Source organism: Chelon labrosus (genome assembly GCF_963514085.1).
Source record: "Chelon labrosus genome assembly, chromosome: 15".
NCBI classification, from domain to species: domain Eukaryota; kingdom Metazoa; phylum Chordata; class Actinopteri; order Mugiliformes; family Mugilidae; genus Chelon; species Chelon labrosus.
Genome location: NC_140348.1, coordinates 28674572 through 28690525, shown reverse-complemented (window position 1 = coordinate 28690525; position 15954 = coordinate 28674572). Strand labels below are relative to the sequence as shown.

At 44.3% G+C, this 15954-nt stretch overlaps 1 protein-coding gene across 1 annotated transcript in view; it reads right to left on the bottom strand.

The window, feature by feature from the left end:
- Nucleotides 1-252: 252 nt before the first annotated feature.
- The window catches only part of LOC311500290 (NLR family CARD domain-containing protein 3-like), a gene marked incomplete at its 3' end in the record, with an annotated part of 62175 nt that continues 46473 nt past the window's right edge, over nucleotides 253-15954 (bottom strand). Inside the window, exons 6-9 of the mRNA XM_084561595.1 lie at nucleotides 2144-2317; nucleotides 1520-1693; nucleotides 896-1069; nucleotides 253-445 (exon numbers count right to left, since the gene is read on the bottom strand). Of these exons, the coding sequence (XP_084417721.1) occupies nucleotides 253-445; nucleotides 896-1069; nucleotides 1520-1693; nucleotides 2144-2317 (715 nt within the window). The remainder of the gene's footprint in view (nucleotides 446-895; nucleotides 1070-1519; nucleotides 1694-2143; nucleotides 2318-15954) is intronic.

Sequence of the window (15954 nt, the reverse complement as noted above, 5' to 3'; positions counted from 1 at the left end):
AATGTTGTCTTTCCAGTCTTTGGTGTAGGATGCTCAGCACCCCTAAAGCTCTGACCCTAGAATCGCCCCTTACTGCACTTATTACATTCTTAAGTTGATATGCTCCTAGGAGCATAATGAGATACATTTAGAATAATTATATCTATATTTGCACTTATTTTGGTGAAAATAATTTAAAAGTAATGCAGTAGTAGTGTAATGCCTTAATGTATTACGTTTTTGAAGTAACTTGCCCAACACTGTACACAACAGTCACAGACAGTGCACTGACCTCAGAGTCTCCAGTCTACAGTCTGGACTCTCCAGAAAACCACACAGCTGCTTCACTCCTGAATCCTTCAGGTTATTGTTATTCAGGTCCAGCTGTTTCAGATGGGAGGGGTTGGACTTCAGAGCTGAGACCAGAGAATCACAGCTGATCTCTGACAAACTGCAGCTCCACAATCTGAATAAAGAATAAAAGATGTAGATTAAATCTACTCAGACATGTTTGACTGACTTTGTCCTTGTGTTATTGTGGATCTTCATCATGTCTTCTACAGACAGTAATATGTGACAGTGTGAGGTGTGTGATCTCCTTCCAGCAGCTGTGGTTCAGAGAGAATGGACTGATACATGGATCACAGCAGGTTTCACTCCAAATGAAATGTGACTGAATGATGATGAAACAGCAGGAAGCTCAGACACTAAACACACCTCAAACACCTGCATCTGAACACATGAGCTCATCTGTGTGTGTTGACCAGGAATACAGCTATCAACATTATACAGTTATTGAAATGTGTTTGTGTTTGTCTTCAGGTTGAGGAACAATAAAGTTATTAATGAACATGAATTAGATTCAGTTGGTGATTAAACATATCAGATCTACAACAGTAACAGATAGTGAACTCACATCAGAGTCTCCAGTCTACAGTCTGGACTCTCCAGAAAACCACACAGCTGCTTCACTCCTGAATCCTTCAGGTTGTTGTTATTCAGGTTCAGATGTTTCAGATGGGAGGGGTTGGACTTCAGAGCTGGTCCCAGAGAATCACAGCTGATCTCTGACAAACTGCAGCTCCACAATCTGAATAAAGAATAAAAGATGTAGATTAAATCTACTCAGACATGTTTGCCTGACTTTGTCCTTGTGTTATTGTGGATCTTCATCATGTCTTCTACAGACAGTAATATGTGACAGTGTGAGGTGTGTGATCTCTTTCCAGCAGCTGTGGTTCAGAGAGAATGGACTGATACATGGATCACAGCAGTTTTCACTCCAAATGAAATGTGACTGAATGATGATGAAACAGCAGGAAGCTCAGACACTAAACACACCTCAAACACCTGCATCTGAACACATGATCTCATCTGTGTGTGTTGACCAGGAATGCAGCTATCAACGTTATACAGTTATTGAAATGTGTTTGTATTTGTCTTCAGTTTGAGGAACAATAAAGTTATTAATGAACATGAATTACATTCAGTTGGTGATTAAACATATCAGATCTACAACAGTAACAGACAGTGAACTGACCTCAGAGTCTCCACTCTACAGTCTGGACTCTTCAGAAAACCACACAGCTGCTTCACTCCTGAATCCTTCAGGTTGTTGTCACTCAGGTCCAGATGTTTCAGATGGGAGGGGTTGGACTTCAGAGCTGGTCCCAGAGAATCACAGCTGATATCTGAAAAACTGCAGTCAATCAACCTGAATAAAGAATAAAAGATGTAGATTAAATCTACTCAGACATGTTTAAGTGACTTTGTCCTTGTGTTATTGTGGATCTTCATCATGTCTTCTACAGACAGTAATATGTTACAGTGTGAGGTGTGTGATCTCCTTCCAGCAGCTGTGGTTCAGAGAGAATGGACTGATACATGGATCACAGCAGGTTTCGCTCCAAATGAAATGTGACTGAATGATGATGAAACAGCAGGAAGCTCAGACACTAAACACACCTCAAACACCTGCATCTGAAGACATGATCTCATCTGTGTGTGTTGACCAGGAATGCAGCTATCAACGTTATACAGTTATTGAAATGTGTTTGTGTTTGTCTTCAGGTTGAGGAACAATAAAGTTATTAATGAACATGAATTAGATTCAGTTGGTGATTAAACATATCAGATCTACAACAGTAACAGACAGTGAACTGACCCCAGAGTCTCCAGTCTACAGTCTGGACTGTCCAGAAAACCACACAGCTGCTTCACTCCTGAATCCTTCAGGTTGTTGTTATTCAGGTTCAGATGTTTCAGATGGGAGGGGTTGGACTTCAGAGCTGGTCCCAGAGAATCACAGCTGATCTCTGACAAACTGCAGCTCATCAATCTGAATAAACAATAAAAGATGTAGATTAAATCATGAATAATTCAATCAGTTGTGTTCAGGTTTTAAATGTGCAGCTCAACATTACTGTGTCCTAACAGCCTTTAAGCTTCATTGACTTTAACATTTTCTACAGTTTCTGATTCAAACACTCGTCTTGAACTAAAGGACATTTATTGAATTAGATTCAGTTGGTGATTAAACATATCAGATCTACAACCAGTGTTGGGAGTAACGCTTTCCAAAAGTACTGTAATTGCTGTAATGTATTGATTCTTGCTGTAACGTGGTAATGTAAGGCTTTCAAAAAAAAAAAGGTAATATTTTACTCGGTACAAAGGTCAGTAACGCGCGTTACAATGCATTTTAACCCGAAATTAAGTGGTGTTTTGTTTTTATACTATCGCCAATAACACCGCGAGATCAGCAGAGGAGAAAAATTCAGCACAAATTGTAAAACGTTTCTTCCTGTACGGCTGTAGCAGGCTCGACGTCGGACAGTACATTTTCGAGATTGACATACTCTCATTATTTTCATCCAACGAAACATTTAGAGTCGTGCCACTGTAACAGTCAGAGTATCATATGGAACGGTACCAGTTTACGCCACACGGTGGTGCCTCCTTTGTTTTTCACTGCTTAGGTCAGCAGGTGTTACTCTTGCCTCCGGCACCTTTTTTCAACTTCCTCTTTCCATCCCCGTGATGTGGACGCTATGTGAAGGCTACAAGCCATAAATGTTTATTACGTATTCGCTCTTATAGCGTTTTTAGTAATGAGCCGTGAGACCTGGCCTTGTATGGTTCCGTTAATAAATTAATTGTGTGGAAATCCCTCTACCTAGTCACCTGTCTTGTTGCCTCAGTTGATGCCTACTGCTAACAAACGTGGCTAAGCCATCTCCAACTCCACGTTACAACTGGCGCCCGAACCCTGTTCTCTGGACCTCGCCTGGGCACGCTAACAAGGAGAACGGACGGGACCGGATTACTTTCTGCTTTTCTCCACCATGGGAGTCCGCGTGAGTGTGTGTTTTCACCGTTTTCTTCAGGTTCACCGTTTTCACACTTGCATCGAGTGTGCCCTGTTGGAAGCTAACTTCTGCTGGAGCTAACGTGACTACAGTCGAGAGTACTGGAGCTCGCTTCGTGTCCGCGGCGTGGGATACGTGGACTTGACGTTACCTCCCGGTCCTCTAAGTGTAACCGTTACACCTCACACTTAGTGGGTTAAAGACGGCCATTAGAGTGAGTCTTCTTCTGTTGGATGAAGTGTGTTCAACCCCCCATCACCCCTTTTTTTTTTTAAACCCGTGGATTGCGGTCTAATTCGCTGTGAAGGAACTGACTTTTCACTCTTCCCACCAAACACCAGACGTCATTTAGACGCTGTTTTTTGGGCTAAATCTGGTCGGTCCGTCATGGCCGTAATTTAGCCCAAAAATAGTTGTTAAAAATTGGGCTTTGTGTAGTCGTCCTTTTATTATCCAAATTTAGCCCAAAAAAAGTCGCTGAAAATGAGGCTTTATGTAGTTGTCCTTTTTTTGTCCAAATTTAGCCCAAAAATAGTCGTTGAGAATTGGGCTGTGTTTAGTCCGTCTTGTCCAGTCCAAATTTAGCCCAGAAATAGTTGTTGAAAATTGGGCTTTGTGTAGTCGTCCTTTTTTTGTCCAAATTTAGGCCAAAAAAAGTCATTGAAAATTGGGTTGTGTTTAGTCCGTCTTGTCCAGTCCAAATTTAGCCCAAAAAAAGTTTAATCAAAATAAAAACGTTAAGCAGTCTGGGTGTTTCCACTGGTCACGTGGGACCGTGGGCAGAGCGCGGCTCTCATTGGCCAGCCCTCAACGTGTGTTCGTTCCCACACTCTCATTGGTTATACCTACTTACGTAATTGTAAAGCCCGCGAAAAGAACCGGTTTGAGCTGGAGAGGAGCAGGAGCTGAGAGACAGAAGAGGAATGGAGGAAAATAAAAAAGAGGTATGTTCCCGGTATTATTATTATTTATTATTTATTTTCCTGTAGATTTTGGATGCCTAATGAAAATACACTGAAACGGCATCATTTTCAAATCCGCGGTGAATTCAGATTCAGAAAACTTTATTTGTCCCAGTGGGGCAAGGTCTTCTGTAATGATTTTATCCATTTAATGTGTCAGAAACCTAGTATAGTTGCTAATCGTAATCATCCAATATCCCAGTGTCTTACAAAATTAAACTAGAAAATTCCTGCGGAAATTTTTACTGTTCCAGTGCTGCTGCTACCAATAAGCCTCTGGGTAAGTGCGCAGCAGCGGCTAGCCTCCGTGTTTGGCCGGTGCGGCACCACAGTGAAGTTAGTTTTGAGTTGGATACTCGACAGACATTCGGTAAATCTCTTTTTCGGTACGGGTACAGTGCGACTCCGAGCAAGCCACTCCAACATTTCAAGTGTATCCTTACTGCAGACTATACAGTAAACACACGGAGATACTGTACCCGTAGCAAAAGAGGTTTACCCAGAGCGAATGTCTGTCGAATATCCAACTTAAAACTAACTTCACTGCGGTGGTAAACCAGCCGACTGTAGCGGGTGCATGAGCAGCTCATAGACGACATCGTCCAGGTCAGAAGACACCATCCGATGAATGATGATAACAGGTAGCACTGTGTGTGTTGACCAGGAATGCAGCTATCAACGTTATACAGTTATTGAAATGTGTTTGTGTTTGTCTTCAGGTTGAGGAACAATAAAGTTATTAATGAACATGAATTAGATTCAGTTGGTGATTAAACATATCAGATCTACAACAGTAACAGACAGTGAACTGACCCCAGAGTCTCCAGTCTACAGTCTGGACTGTCCAGAAAACCACACAGCTGCTTCACTCCTGAATCCTTCAGGTTGTTGTTATTCAGGTTCAGATGTTTCAGATGGGAGGGGTTGGACTTCAGAGCTGGTCCCAGAGAATCACAGCTGATCTCTGACAAACTGCAGCTCATCAATCTGAATAAACAATAAAAGATGTAGATTAAATCATGAATAATTCAATCAGTTGTGTTCAGGTTTTAAATGTGCAGCTCAACATTACTGTGTCCTAACAGCCTTTAAGCTTCATTGACTTTAACATTTTCTACAGTTTCTGATTCAAACACTCGTCTTGAACTAAAGGACATTTATTGAATTAGATTCAGTTGGTGATTAAACATATCAGATCTACAACCAGTGTTGGGAGTAACGCTTTCCAAAAGTACTGTAATTGCTGTAATGTATTGATTCTTGCTGTAACGTGGTAATGTAAGGCTTTCAAAAAAAAAAAGGTAATATTTTACTCGGTACAAAGGTCAGTAACGCGCGTTACAATGCATTTTAACCCGAAATTAAGTGGTGTTTTGTTTTTATACTATCGCCAATAACACCGCGAGATCAGCAGAGGAGAAAAATTCAGCACAAATTGTAAAACGTTTCTTCCTGTACGGCTGTAGCAGGCTCGACGTCGGACAGTACATTTTCGAGATTGACATACTCTCATTATTTTCATCCAACGAAACATTTAGAGTCGTGCCACTGTAACAGTCAGAGTATCATATGGAACGGTACCAGTTTACGCCACACGGTGGTGCCTCCTTTGTTTTTCACTGCTTAGGTCAGCAGGTGTTACTCTTGCCTCCGGCACCTTTTTTCAACTTCCTCTTTCCATCCCCGTGATGTGGACGCTATGTGAAGGCTACAAGCCATAAATGTTTATTACGTATTCGCTCTTATAGCGTTTTTAGTAATGAGCCGTGAGACCTGGCCTTGTATGGTTCCGTTAATAAATTAATTGTGTGGAAATCCCTCTACCTAGTCACCTGTCTTGTTGCCTCAGTTGATGCCTACTGCTAACAAACGTGGCTAAGCCATCTCCAACTCCACGTTACAACTGGCGCCCGAACCCTGTTCTCTGGACCTCGCCTGGGCACGCTAACAAGGAGAACGGACGGGACCGGATTACTTTCTGCTTTTCTCCACCATGGGAGTCCGCGTGAGTGTGTGTTTTCACCGTTTTCTTCAGGTTCACCGTTTTCACACTTGCATCGAGTGTGCCCTGTTGGAAGCTAACTTCTGCTGGAGCTAACGTGACTACAGTCGAGAGTACTGGAGCTCGCTTCGTGTCCGCGGCGTGGGATACGTGGACTTGACGTTACCTCCCGGTCCTCTAAGTGTAACCGTTACACCTCACACTTAGTGGGTTAAAGACGGCCATTAGAGTGAGTCTTCTTCTGTTGGATGAAGTGTGTTCAACCCCCCATCACCCCTTTTTTTTTTTAAACCCGTGGATTGCGGTCTAATTCGCTGTGAAGGAACTGACTTTTCACTCTTCCCACCAAACACCAGACGTCATTTAGACGCTGTTTTTTGGGCTAAATCTGGTCGGTCCGTCATGGCCGTAATTTAGCCCAAAAATAGTTGTTAAAAATTGGGCTTTGTGTAGTCGTCCTTTTATTATCCAAATTTAGCCCAAAAAAAGTCGCTGAAAATGAGGCTTTATGTAGTTGTCCTTTTTTTGTCCAAATTTAGCCCAAAAATAGTCGTTGAGAATTGGGCTGTGTTTAGTCCGTCTTGTCCAGTCCAAATTTAGCCCAGAAATAGTTGTTGAAAATTGGGCTTTGTGTAGTCGTCCTTTTTTTGTCCAAATTTAGGCCAAAAAAAGTCATTGAAAATTGGGTTGTGTTTAGTCCGTCTTGTCCAGTCCAAATTTAGCCCAAAAAAAGTTTAATCAAAATAAAAACGTTAAGCAGTCTGGGTGTTTCCACTGGTCACGTGGGACCGTGGGCAGAGCGCGGCTCTCATTGGCCAGCCCTCAACGTGTGTTCGTTCCCACACTCTCATTGGTTATACCTACTTACGTAATTGTAAAGCCCGCGAAAAGAACCGGTTTGAGCTGGAGAGGAGCAGGAGCTGAGAGACAGAAGAGGAATGGAGGAAAATAAAAAAGAGGTATGTTCCCGGTATTATTATTATTTATTATTTATTTTCCTGTAGATTTTGGATGCCTAATGAAAATACACTGAAACGGCATCATTTTCAAATCCGCGGTGAATTCAGATTCAGAAAACTTTATTTGTCCCAGTGGGGCAAGGTCTTCTGTAATGATTTTATCCATTTAATGTGTCAGAAACCTAGTATAGTTGCTAATCGTAATCATCCAATATCCCAGTGTCTTACAAAATTAAACTAGAAAATTCCTGCGGAAATTTTTACTGTTCCAGTGCTGCTGCTACCAATAAGCCTCTGGGTAAGTGCGCAGCAGCGGCTAGCCTCCGTGTTTGGCCGGTGCGGCACCACAGTGAAGTTAGTTTTGAGTTGGATACTCGACAGACATTCGGTAAATCTCTTTTTCGGTACGGGTACAGTGCGACTCCGAGCAAGCCACTCCAACATTTCAAGTGTATCCTTACTGCAGACTATACAGTAAACACACGGAGATACTGTACCCGTAGCAAAAGAGGTTTACCCAGAGCGAATGTCTGTCGAATATCCAACTTAAAACTAACTTCACTGCGGTGGTAAACCAGCCGACTGTAGCGGGTGCATGAGCAGCTCATAGACGACATCGTCCAGGTCAGAAGACACCATCCGATGAATGATGATAACAGGTAGCACTAGCGTATCATAACAAAATATTGGTGAAATGAATGAGTTTCACGGCAGATAACGTCATTTAGAGGCTGCGTCTCGGTGCCCTGGGCACCCCTGCTACATGGGTATACGCTGATCCAATTATCTTCTGAACAAGTGCAAATGAAAGTGATATTGGTGAGTAAACGATGATATTTTATGCTAGAAATAAGGTCCAGGTCGTAAAAAAAAACCAGTAAATGTTCATTGTCTTATCAATTGTGTTGTTAAAAACTGTTTTTCTTTGTCATTGCAGCTGCAGTGAAAAAATGGAACAACAAGGCAACAGAGCATGAGATTTTTCATGCCTTGGGGGACCACCTCAAACATGCGTCTGGGCGCTCTGGTGGTGACGGCTATACAGCGAAATGAGCGGTGGCGACTTTTGTTTGTTTGCATAATGTTCATGCATGGGAAGTGTTTTGTTATTAAATGTTTGAACTGTACATTTGGGTGTAGTGTATAATTTTGAGCTTGAAGAGTTTTACCTTTTCAACCAAATTAAGACCGCACGGAGACATCTCTATGGAGACGTCTTATAGACGGCATGAAAATGACGACTTTTTACCTTTCACATTTCAACCAAATTAAGACCGCACGGAGACGTCTCTATAGAGAAGTTTTATAGACGGCATGAAAATGACGACTTTTTACCTTTCACTTTTCAACTAAATCCAGACGTTGTGTAGACGTAACGCGGTCGGGAAACTTCAGGGGAGGGAGGACATTCCGCAGAGGCAATCCTCCCTCCAGACGCTAACTGAGCCTCACCCACAACAGCAGCAGACCTCAAAGCACTGCATTCCTCGTGGGGCAGCCGTGGCCTACTGGTTAGTGCTTTGGGCTTGTGACCGGAGGGTTGCCGGTTCGAACCCCCGACCGGTAGAAAGCGGCTGAAGTGCCCTTGAGCAAGGCACCTAACCCCTCACTGCTCCCCGAGCGCCGCTGTAGCATGGCAGCTCACTGCTCCGGGTTAGTGTGTGCTTCACCTCACTGTGTGCTTGTGTGTTCACTAATTCACGGATGGGATAAATGCAGAGACCAAATTCCTTGTATACACAAGTATACTTGGCCGAGAGACACTTAATCTTAATCTTAATCATCTCACCCCCACAAGAACAACACATCCTATGTCATGTGGAGGACACTGACTCCCAGGCTCCCTGGAACACACCACTAAGAACCAAAGTGAACTTTAATGCCGTGCCTGTGGAAGCAACCTTGGATACAGGTGCTTCGCTTTCTGCGGTGTGAGCAGATCTCATCTGTGTTAATGACTCTTATCCAAGCAGAACACGTCAGTGGACGGGTCCGACAGTGAGCCTTGCTAATAACGCCTCCTGCACCCCTGACGGTGTGACTTGGCTTTCTATTGGCTTCATCTTCTACCAACGTTTTGCCATAATCCCCTACCTGTCCTCCCCTTTCATCCTCGGCATGGATTTCATGATACGAGCCTCACTGACTATCCATGTCCCCTCCAGAACTGTTTTCATGGATGACCTCCCTTGTCCTGTGGTGGACGAGGACGAGGACTGTACAGATGAATCATTCATTATAGAGGGAGCCATCATGGCACTACATGCCTTGCAAACCAGTCTCATGTCCAAAGTCACTGAAGCAAGCCTCGAGGAGGGACAGAAAACAGCCATGCTCAGTCTCCTCACCCGGTTTGATGACATGTTTGATGGTCATCTGGGGCGCACTTCAATGACTGAACACCTAATTGATACAGGGGATGCAAAGCCTATACACCTCCCTCCGTATCGTACCTTTCCAACAAAAAAAAGAATCATAGAGGAGCAGGTTGAGCAGATGTTGCAGGATGGCATCATTGAGCCATCCACAGGCCCGTGGGCTGCCCCTGTCATTATTGTTAACAGGCCTGGCTCTGACCCAAGGTTCTGTGTGGACTACAGAGGTGTCAACCAAGTCACACAAAAGGACTCGTACCCCTTACCACGTATTGACGACTCTCTTGACTTTCTGGCAAGGGGACAGTTCATCTCGACACTGGACTTAGCTCGGGGATATTGGCAGGTGGCAGTGGCAGAGGAGTCACGACCAAAGACAGCCTTTATTTCACACTGTGGTCTCTTTCAGTTTCGTGTACTCCCCTTTGGTCTATGCAACGCTCCAGCCACGTTCCAGGCCCCGTCCACTGTGAAACATGTCAGACAGTTCCTCGGACTCACTGGATATTACTGGCGTTTTGTCCCAAACTATGCTCGCCATGCAGAACCCCTCCATGCACTCACAAGGAAGGATGCAGCTTTCCACTGGGATGACAAGTGCCAGGAATCCATGGACATTTTGAAAGAGTATATCACGTCTGCACCAGTCTTGAGATTCCCTGACTTCACAAGCCCTTTCTTCATTCCCACTGACGCCTGTGACCTTGGGCTGGGTGCTGCATTGATGCAGAAAGACTCAGAGGGGCGAGAGATAGTTGTGGCTTATGCTAGTCGCTCCCTTCACAAAGCTGAAAAGCCATACTCCACCCCAGAAAAGGAGTGTTTGTGATTTGGGCTCTTGAGCACTTCAGACCATATGTAGAGGGCCTCCACGTGACCATTTTCACAGACCACAACAGCCTCAGGTGGCTCATGTCCCGCCCAAACCCCTCTGGCCGGCTAGCCCGCTGGTCGCTATGACTTCAAGATTTTGACTTGTCAATAGTGCACAAGCCAGGCACTCGCAACACTGTCCCAGATGCTCTATCTCGCAATCCTCTTCCCCTGACCAATGACACTCCCATAGATCTACTGCCCGAGTACGCTCTTATTGGCAGTTTGGACCTCCGCACCTTACCCCCTGTGCTTTTAACAGATCGCTCGCATTTGAAACAGCTTCAGAGGGATGATCCAGACATCAGCCAGCTTTTCAGAGATCTGGAGGGGAATTCACATGCTGACTCAGACAAGCACAACCCCCCACAATTTGTTGTTCATGACAGTCTGCTTTACTACTCAGACCCAAAAGCCAGATGTGGTTTGCATCGTCTGAAAGAACTGAAGCTTTATGCCCCCACATCAATCCGTGGCTCTCCTATTATCATGACCACCCCACTGCAGGTCACCTTGGTTTTCAAAAACTTTAGCAAGGCTGCGGTTCAGATTTTTTTGGCCCAAGATGGCAGCAGACATCAAGCGGTATGTCACGTCCTGCTCAGTCTGTCAGCTCACTAAACCGAGCCAGAGGAAACCAGCTGGTCTCATGGTTCCCATCTTGCCCCAAAAGTCCTGGGAGTATGTTGGAGTGGATTTCGTCGGCCCATTGCCCCGAACAGCATCTGGTAATGCCTACTTGCTGGTCTTTGTTGACTATTTCTCTAAGTGGATTGAGGTGTGTGCAGTTAGGGAAGCAACAGTGCAGGTGGTGTCAGGAAAGTTTGTCAGTGAAGTGTTTGCCAGACATGGTGCCCCAACCTACCTGATCTCCGACAGAGGCTCACCCTTTGTCAGTGAGTTGTTTGAGCATGTTGTTTCCAGCATGGGATCTGTTCACAGGCTCACCACTGCTTACCACCCTCAAACAAACGCGACGGAACGAGTGAACCGGACACTCAAAACTGCCATACGTGCCTATATTGGGGACAAGCACACAGCATGGGATAAATACCTGTCACAAATCTGCTTTGCTCTGCATACAGCCCCGCACGAAAGCACAGGCCTCAGCCCCTCCATGATGCTGTATGGTCGGGAGCTGGACACCCCACTCGACCTCATAACACACCCTTCCAGTGACGGCGTGGATGAGCCTGGTGTGCCGTACCCGGGGACTCTCAGAGTTTCCCTACAGGAAGCTCACGACCACACCAGAGCTGCCCTTGACCACAGTCACAACAGACAAAAACATTATTATGACTTGAGACGCCGTCAGGCCTCCTATGCTGTTGGTGACCATGTTAGGGTTAAGACCCACCCTAGGTCTGACGCACAGTCCAACTTTACAGCTAAACTAGCACCCCTGTTCGCAGGCCCACTCCGTGTTAGTCAGAAGCTGGGAGATGTCAACTACAGACTGACTAAGCTGGACACTGGTGGAGATGCTGGAGTCTTTCATGTAGTTAACTTGCAACCTTTCCACACTTGGGACTCTGTTTCCCCCAGCAGGCGCGCTGTGCCTGTGCCTGTGGAGCAAACCGACACCTGGGCTCTGGACGAAGGAGAGCCCCTCACCCAGACTGACAGCCAGACTGACCTCCCTGCTGAGGATGTGCGCTTTGACTTGCACGACTTGCAGGGCGACATTGACCCCGACCCATTGCTGTTCATGGACTGTGACTCTGAGGACCGCTCAACTGTGAGTGTGTCTGACCCACACCCTGTTGACACCGGACGATATGACCTCAGGCCGAGACGTCACCCCAGGATCACGTATGGTTGGTTGGCCAGCAGGTGGACACACCCTTACCATACAGACAGACTTAACCTGTAGTAGACAGTTGGTTCGTTATATGTCGCAATTTGAAATGCAATGTTTACAGTTCTGTGTTATAGAAATAGTTTTGCATTCCATGTGTTTACATTGAGTATCCTGCCTCAGTGGTACAGGTTTCACCGCAGTTCGAATTTCATTGCAGGGTTATACTGACAGTTTTATCTCCTCATTTTTGTTGTGGGGTTCAGGTCCTTTCAGAGTGCAATGTTAGAAGACAGCTAATGATTATGAAAATGGGATTTTCTTTACTTCACTCATTCACATGATAGGTTTACTGGGTATCTCAGTTTCATTTTGTACTCTGTCCATTGATATGTATATCAGTATGCTGCTCATTATGTCTTTCTCTGTGTGTAACGGCTAACTTTCCATCGAGTTTATGTATAACAACATGATAAGTGTAACTTGGTTGCTACTTCTGCTGTGTACGGCTGAGGACTGCCTTGTTATTACCAGGGGGGAATATGTAACAGTCAGAGTATCATATGGAAAATTACCAGTTTACGCCACATGGTGGCGCCTCCTTTGTTTTTCACTGCTTAGGTCAGCAGGTGTTACTCTTGCCTCCGGCACCTTTTTTTCAACTTCCTCTTTCCATCTCCGTGATGTGCACGCTGGCGAAGGCTACAAGCCATAAATGTTTATTATTTGCTCTTATAGCGTTTTTAGTAATGAGCTGTGAGACCTGGCCTTGTATGGTTCCGTTAATAAATTAATTGTGTGGAAATCCCTCCACCTAGTCTCCTGTCTTGTTGCCTCAGTTGATGCCTACTGCTAACAAACGTGGCTAAGCCATCTCCAACTCCACGTTACACCACGCTAACATTAAGTTAGTGAAAAGAAAGCAAACTGAGGACGAAAGCGGAGACAAAGCAGTTAAAAGTCTGTTTTTAACTAAATTCTGGCTATGATTGTTCCTTGTATTGCATTACGACCCATCACTGCGCACATATGCGCGTCTAGCCCATTTTGTACCAGCACCCCTGAAAATAAGAGTTAAACAAAAAAATGGTTGTTTTATTTTAAAAGCGGTTTGTCTATGATAAGATGATAAATATAGCACAATCAAAGAAAGTATGTGGTTTAAAAATATTTTAATGAGGACCCCCCCCCCCCCCCCAAGTGGTATGATCCACCTCTCTCGTTTACCCCTCCCTCACCCACGCACGTACTGCGCACACACCTTAGGTTTGGCTGACCACCTGAGGGGCGTGGCTCCTATAAATTACCAAACGATCTATTTACTTTATCACTCAGCACCAACACATTCCAGTCATTAGCATCAGCCCTAACTTTCACTGTTGTTGTTATTGTTCAGTAGGAGTTTACTAGCTGACGTTTCTCTCTCTGGTAAGGGAATTAAAAAAAAATGTGATTGGATAATATTTTTTTTACCTGGTAGTCAGGAGGTTAGCTTGCTAGGGGTTGCTGTTTATTGACCTTAAGGTTATTTTGCACTTATTGTTCCTACCTCATCTTCTCATTTAAATGCAGTTCCTTTTCTTTATTTTTTAAACCAAATGATAGCTTTGTGACACAGTAGTTTCACATTAAAGGATGATGTGTTCTCTCATTTAGTGTTGTCTTTCCAGTCTTTGGTGGAGGATGCTCAGCACCCCTAAAGCTCTGACCCTAGAATCGCCCCTTATTACATTCTAAAGTTGTTATGCCCCCAGGAGCATAATGAGATACATTTAGAATAAGTATATATATATTTATTTTGGTGAAAGTAACTTAAAAGTAATGCAGTAGTAGTGTAATGCCTTACAATTCAGAGACAGTAATATTATAATGTAACAAATTACTTTGAAATGACAGAAACAAGTAATACATAATGTATTACGTTTTTGAAGTAACTTGCCCAACACTGTCTACAACAGTAACAGACAGTGAACTCACTCCAGAGTCTCCAGTCTACAGTCTGGACTCTCCAGAAAACCACACAGCTGCTTCAGTCCTGAATCCTTCAGGTTGCTTTCACTCAGGTCCAGATCTTTCAGATGGGAGGGATTGGATTTCAGAGCTGGTCCCAGAGAATCACAGCTGATCTCTGACAAACTGCAGTCAATCAATCTGAATAAAGAATAAAACATGTATATTAAATCTACTCAGACATGTTTGACTGACTTTGTCCTTGTGTTATTGTGGATCTTCATCATGTCTTCTTACAGACAGTAATATGTGACAGTGTGAGGTGTGTGATCTCCTTCCAGCAGCTGTGGTTCAGAGAGAATGGACTGATACATGGATCACAGCAGATTTCACTCTAAATGAAATGTGACTGAATGATGATGAAACAGCAGGAAGTTCAGACACTAAACACACCTCAAACACCTGCATCTGAACACATGATCTCATCTGTGTGTGTTGACCAGGTATGCAGCTATCAACATTATACAGTTATTGAAATGTGTTTGTGTTTGTCTTCAGGTTGAGGAACAATAAAGTTATTAATGAACATGAATTAGATTCAGTTGGTGATTAAACATATCAGATCTATATAGACTGTAGAACATATCTACACAATGGAAAAGATGACACACCACCTAAGAGTAGAGGAAGCTCAAAATGGATGAAATGAACAATATTCAAGACCGAACAGCGACAAAGACGACAGGATCACTGACAGACTGCTGACAGATTGCCATGGCTGTAACTCCCACGTGTTTGTATTTGTTCTGGTATTTACCTGTTTTTTATGTTGTGTATATGCTGTTTTTGCACTTATTTAAAGGAAAAATTCTTCATAACAATTAAAGTGACAAAAAAAAACACATCAGATCTACAACAGTAACAGACAGTGAACTGACCTCAGAGTCTCCAGTCTACAGTCTGGACTCTCCAGAAAACCACACAGCTGCTTCACTCCTGAATCCTTCAGGTTGTTAAGACTCAGGTTCAGATGTTTCAGATGGGAGGGGTTGGACTTCAGAGCTGAGACCAAAGAATCACAGCTGATCTTTGACAACCTGCAGCTCCACAATCTGAATAAAGAATAAAAGATGTAGATTAAATGTACTCAGACATGTTTGACTGACTTTGTCCTTGTGTTATTGTGGATCTTCATCATGTCTTCTACAGACAGTTATATGTGACAGTGTGAGTTGTGTGATAATGTCACCCACAGAAAAAACATCACTGTTCGTGCTAACCAGAAACCATGGCTGACAGGAGAGGTCCACAGGCTCCTGAGGGCTCGAGATGCAGCCTTTAGGGCTGGTGACACCGCAGAGCTAGCAACAGCCAGAGCCAACCTGTCACGCGGAATCAGGGAAGCAAAACGACAGTACAGCAGTAAAATATCTGGACACTTCAGCTACACAAGAGACGCCCAGTCCTTCTGGCGTGGCATCCAAACCCTCTCAGATTATATACCCCAGCACAGACCTGTGAGAGCGACATCACACTGCTGAACAGCCTCAATGACTTCTACGGCACACACACACACACAACATCACACCGGCTCAGAAGTCCCCACCCCCACCGAACGAGCAGGCCATGTGTCTGGCCCCAGCCAGCGTGAAGAGGACCCTCTCCAGGATCAACCCACGGAAGGCAGC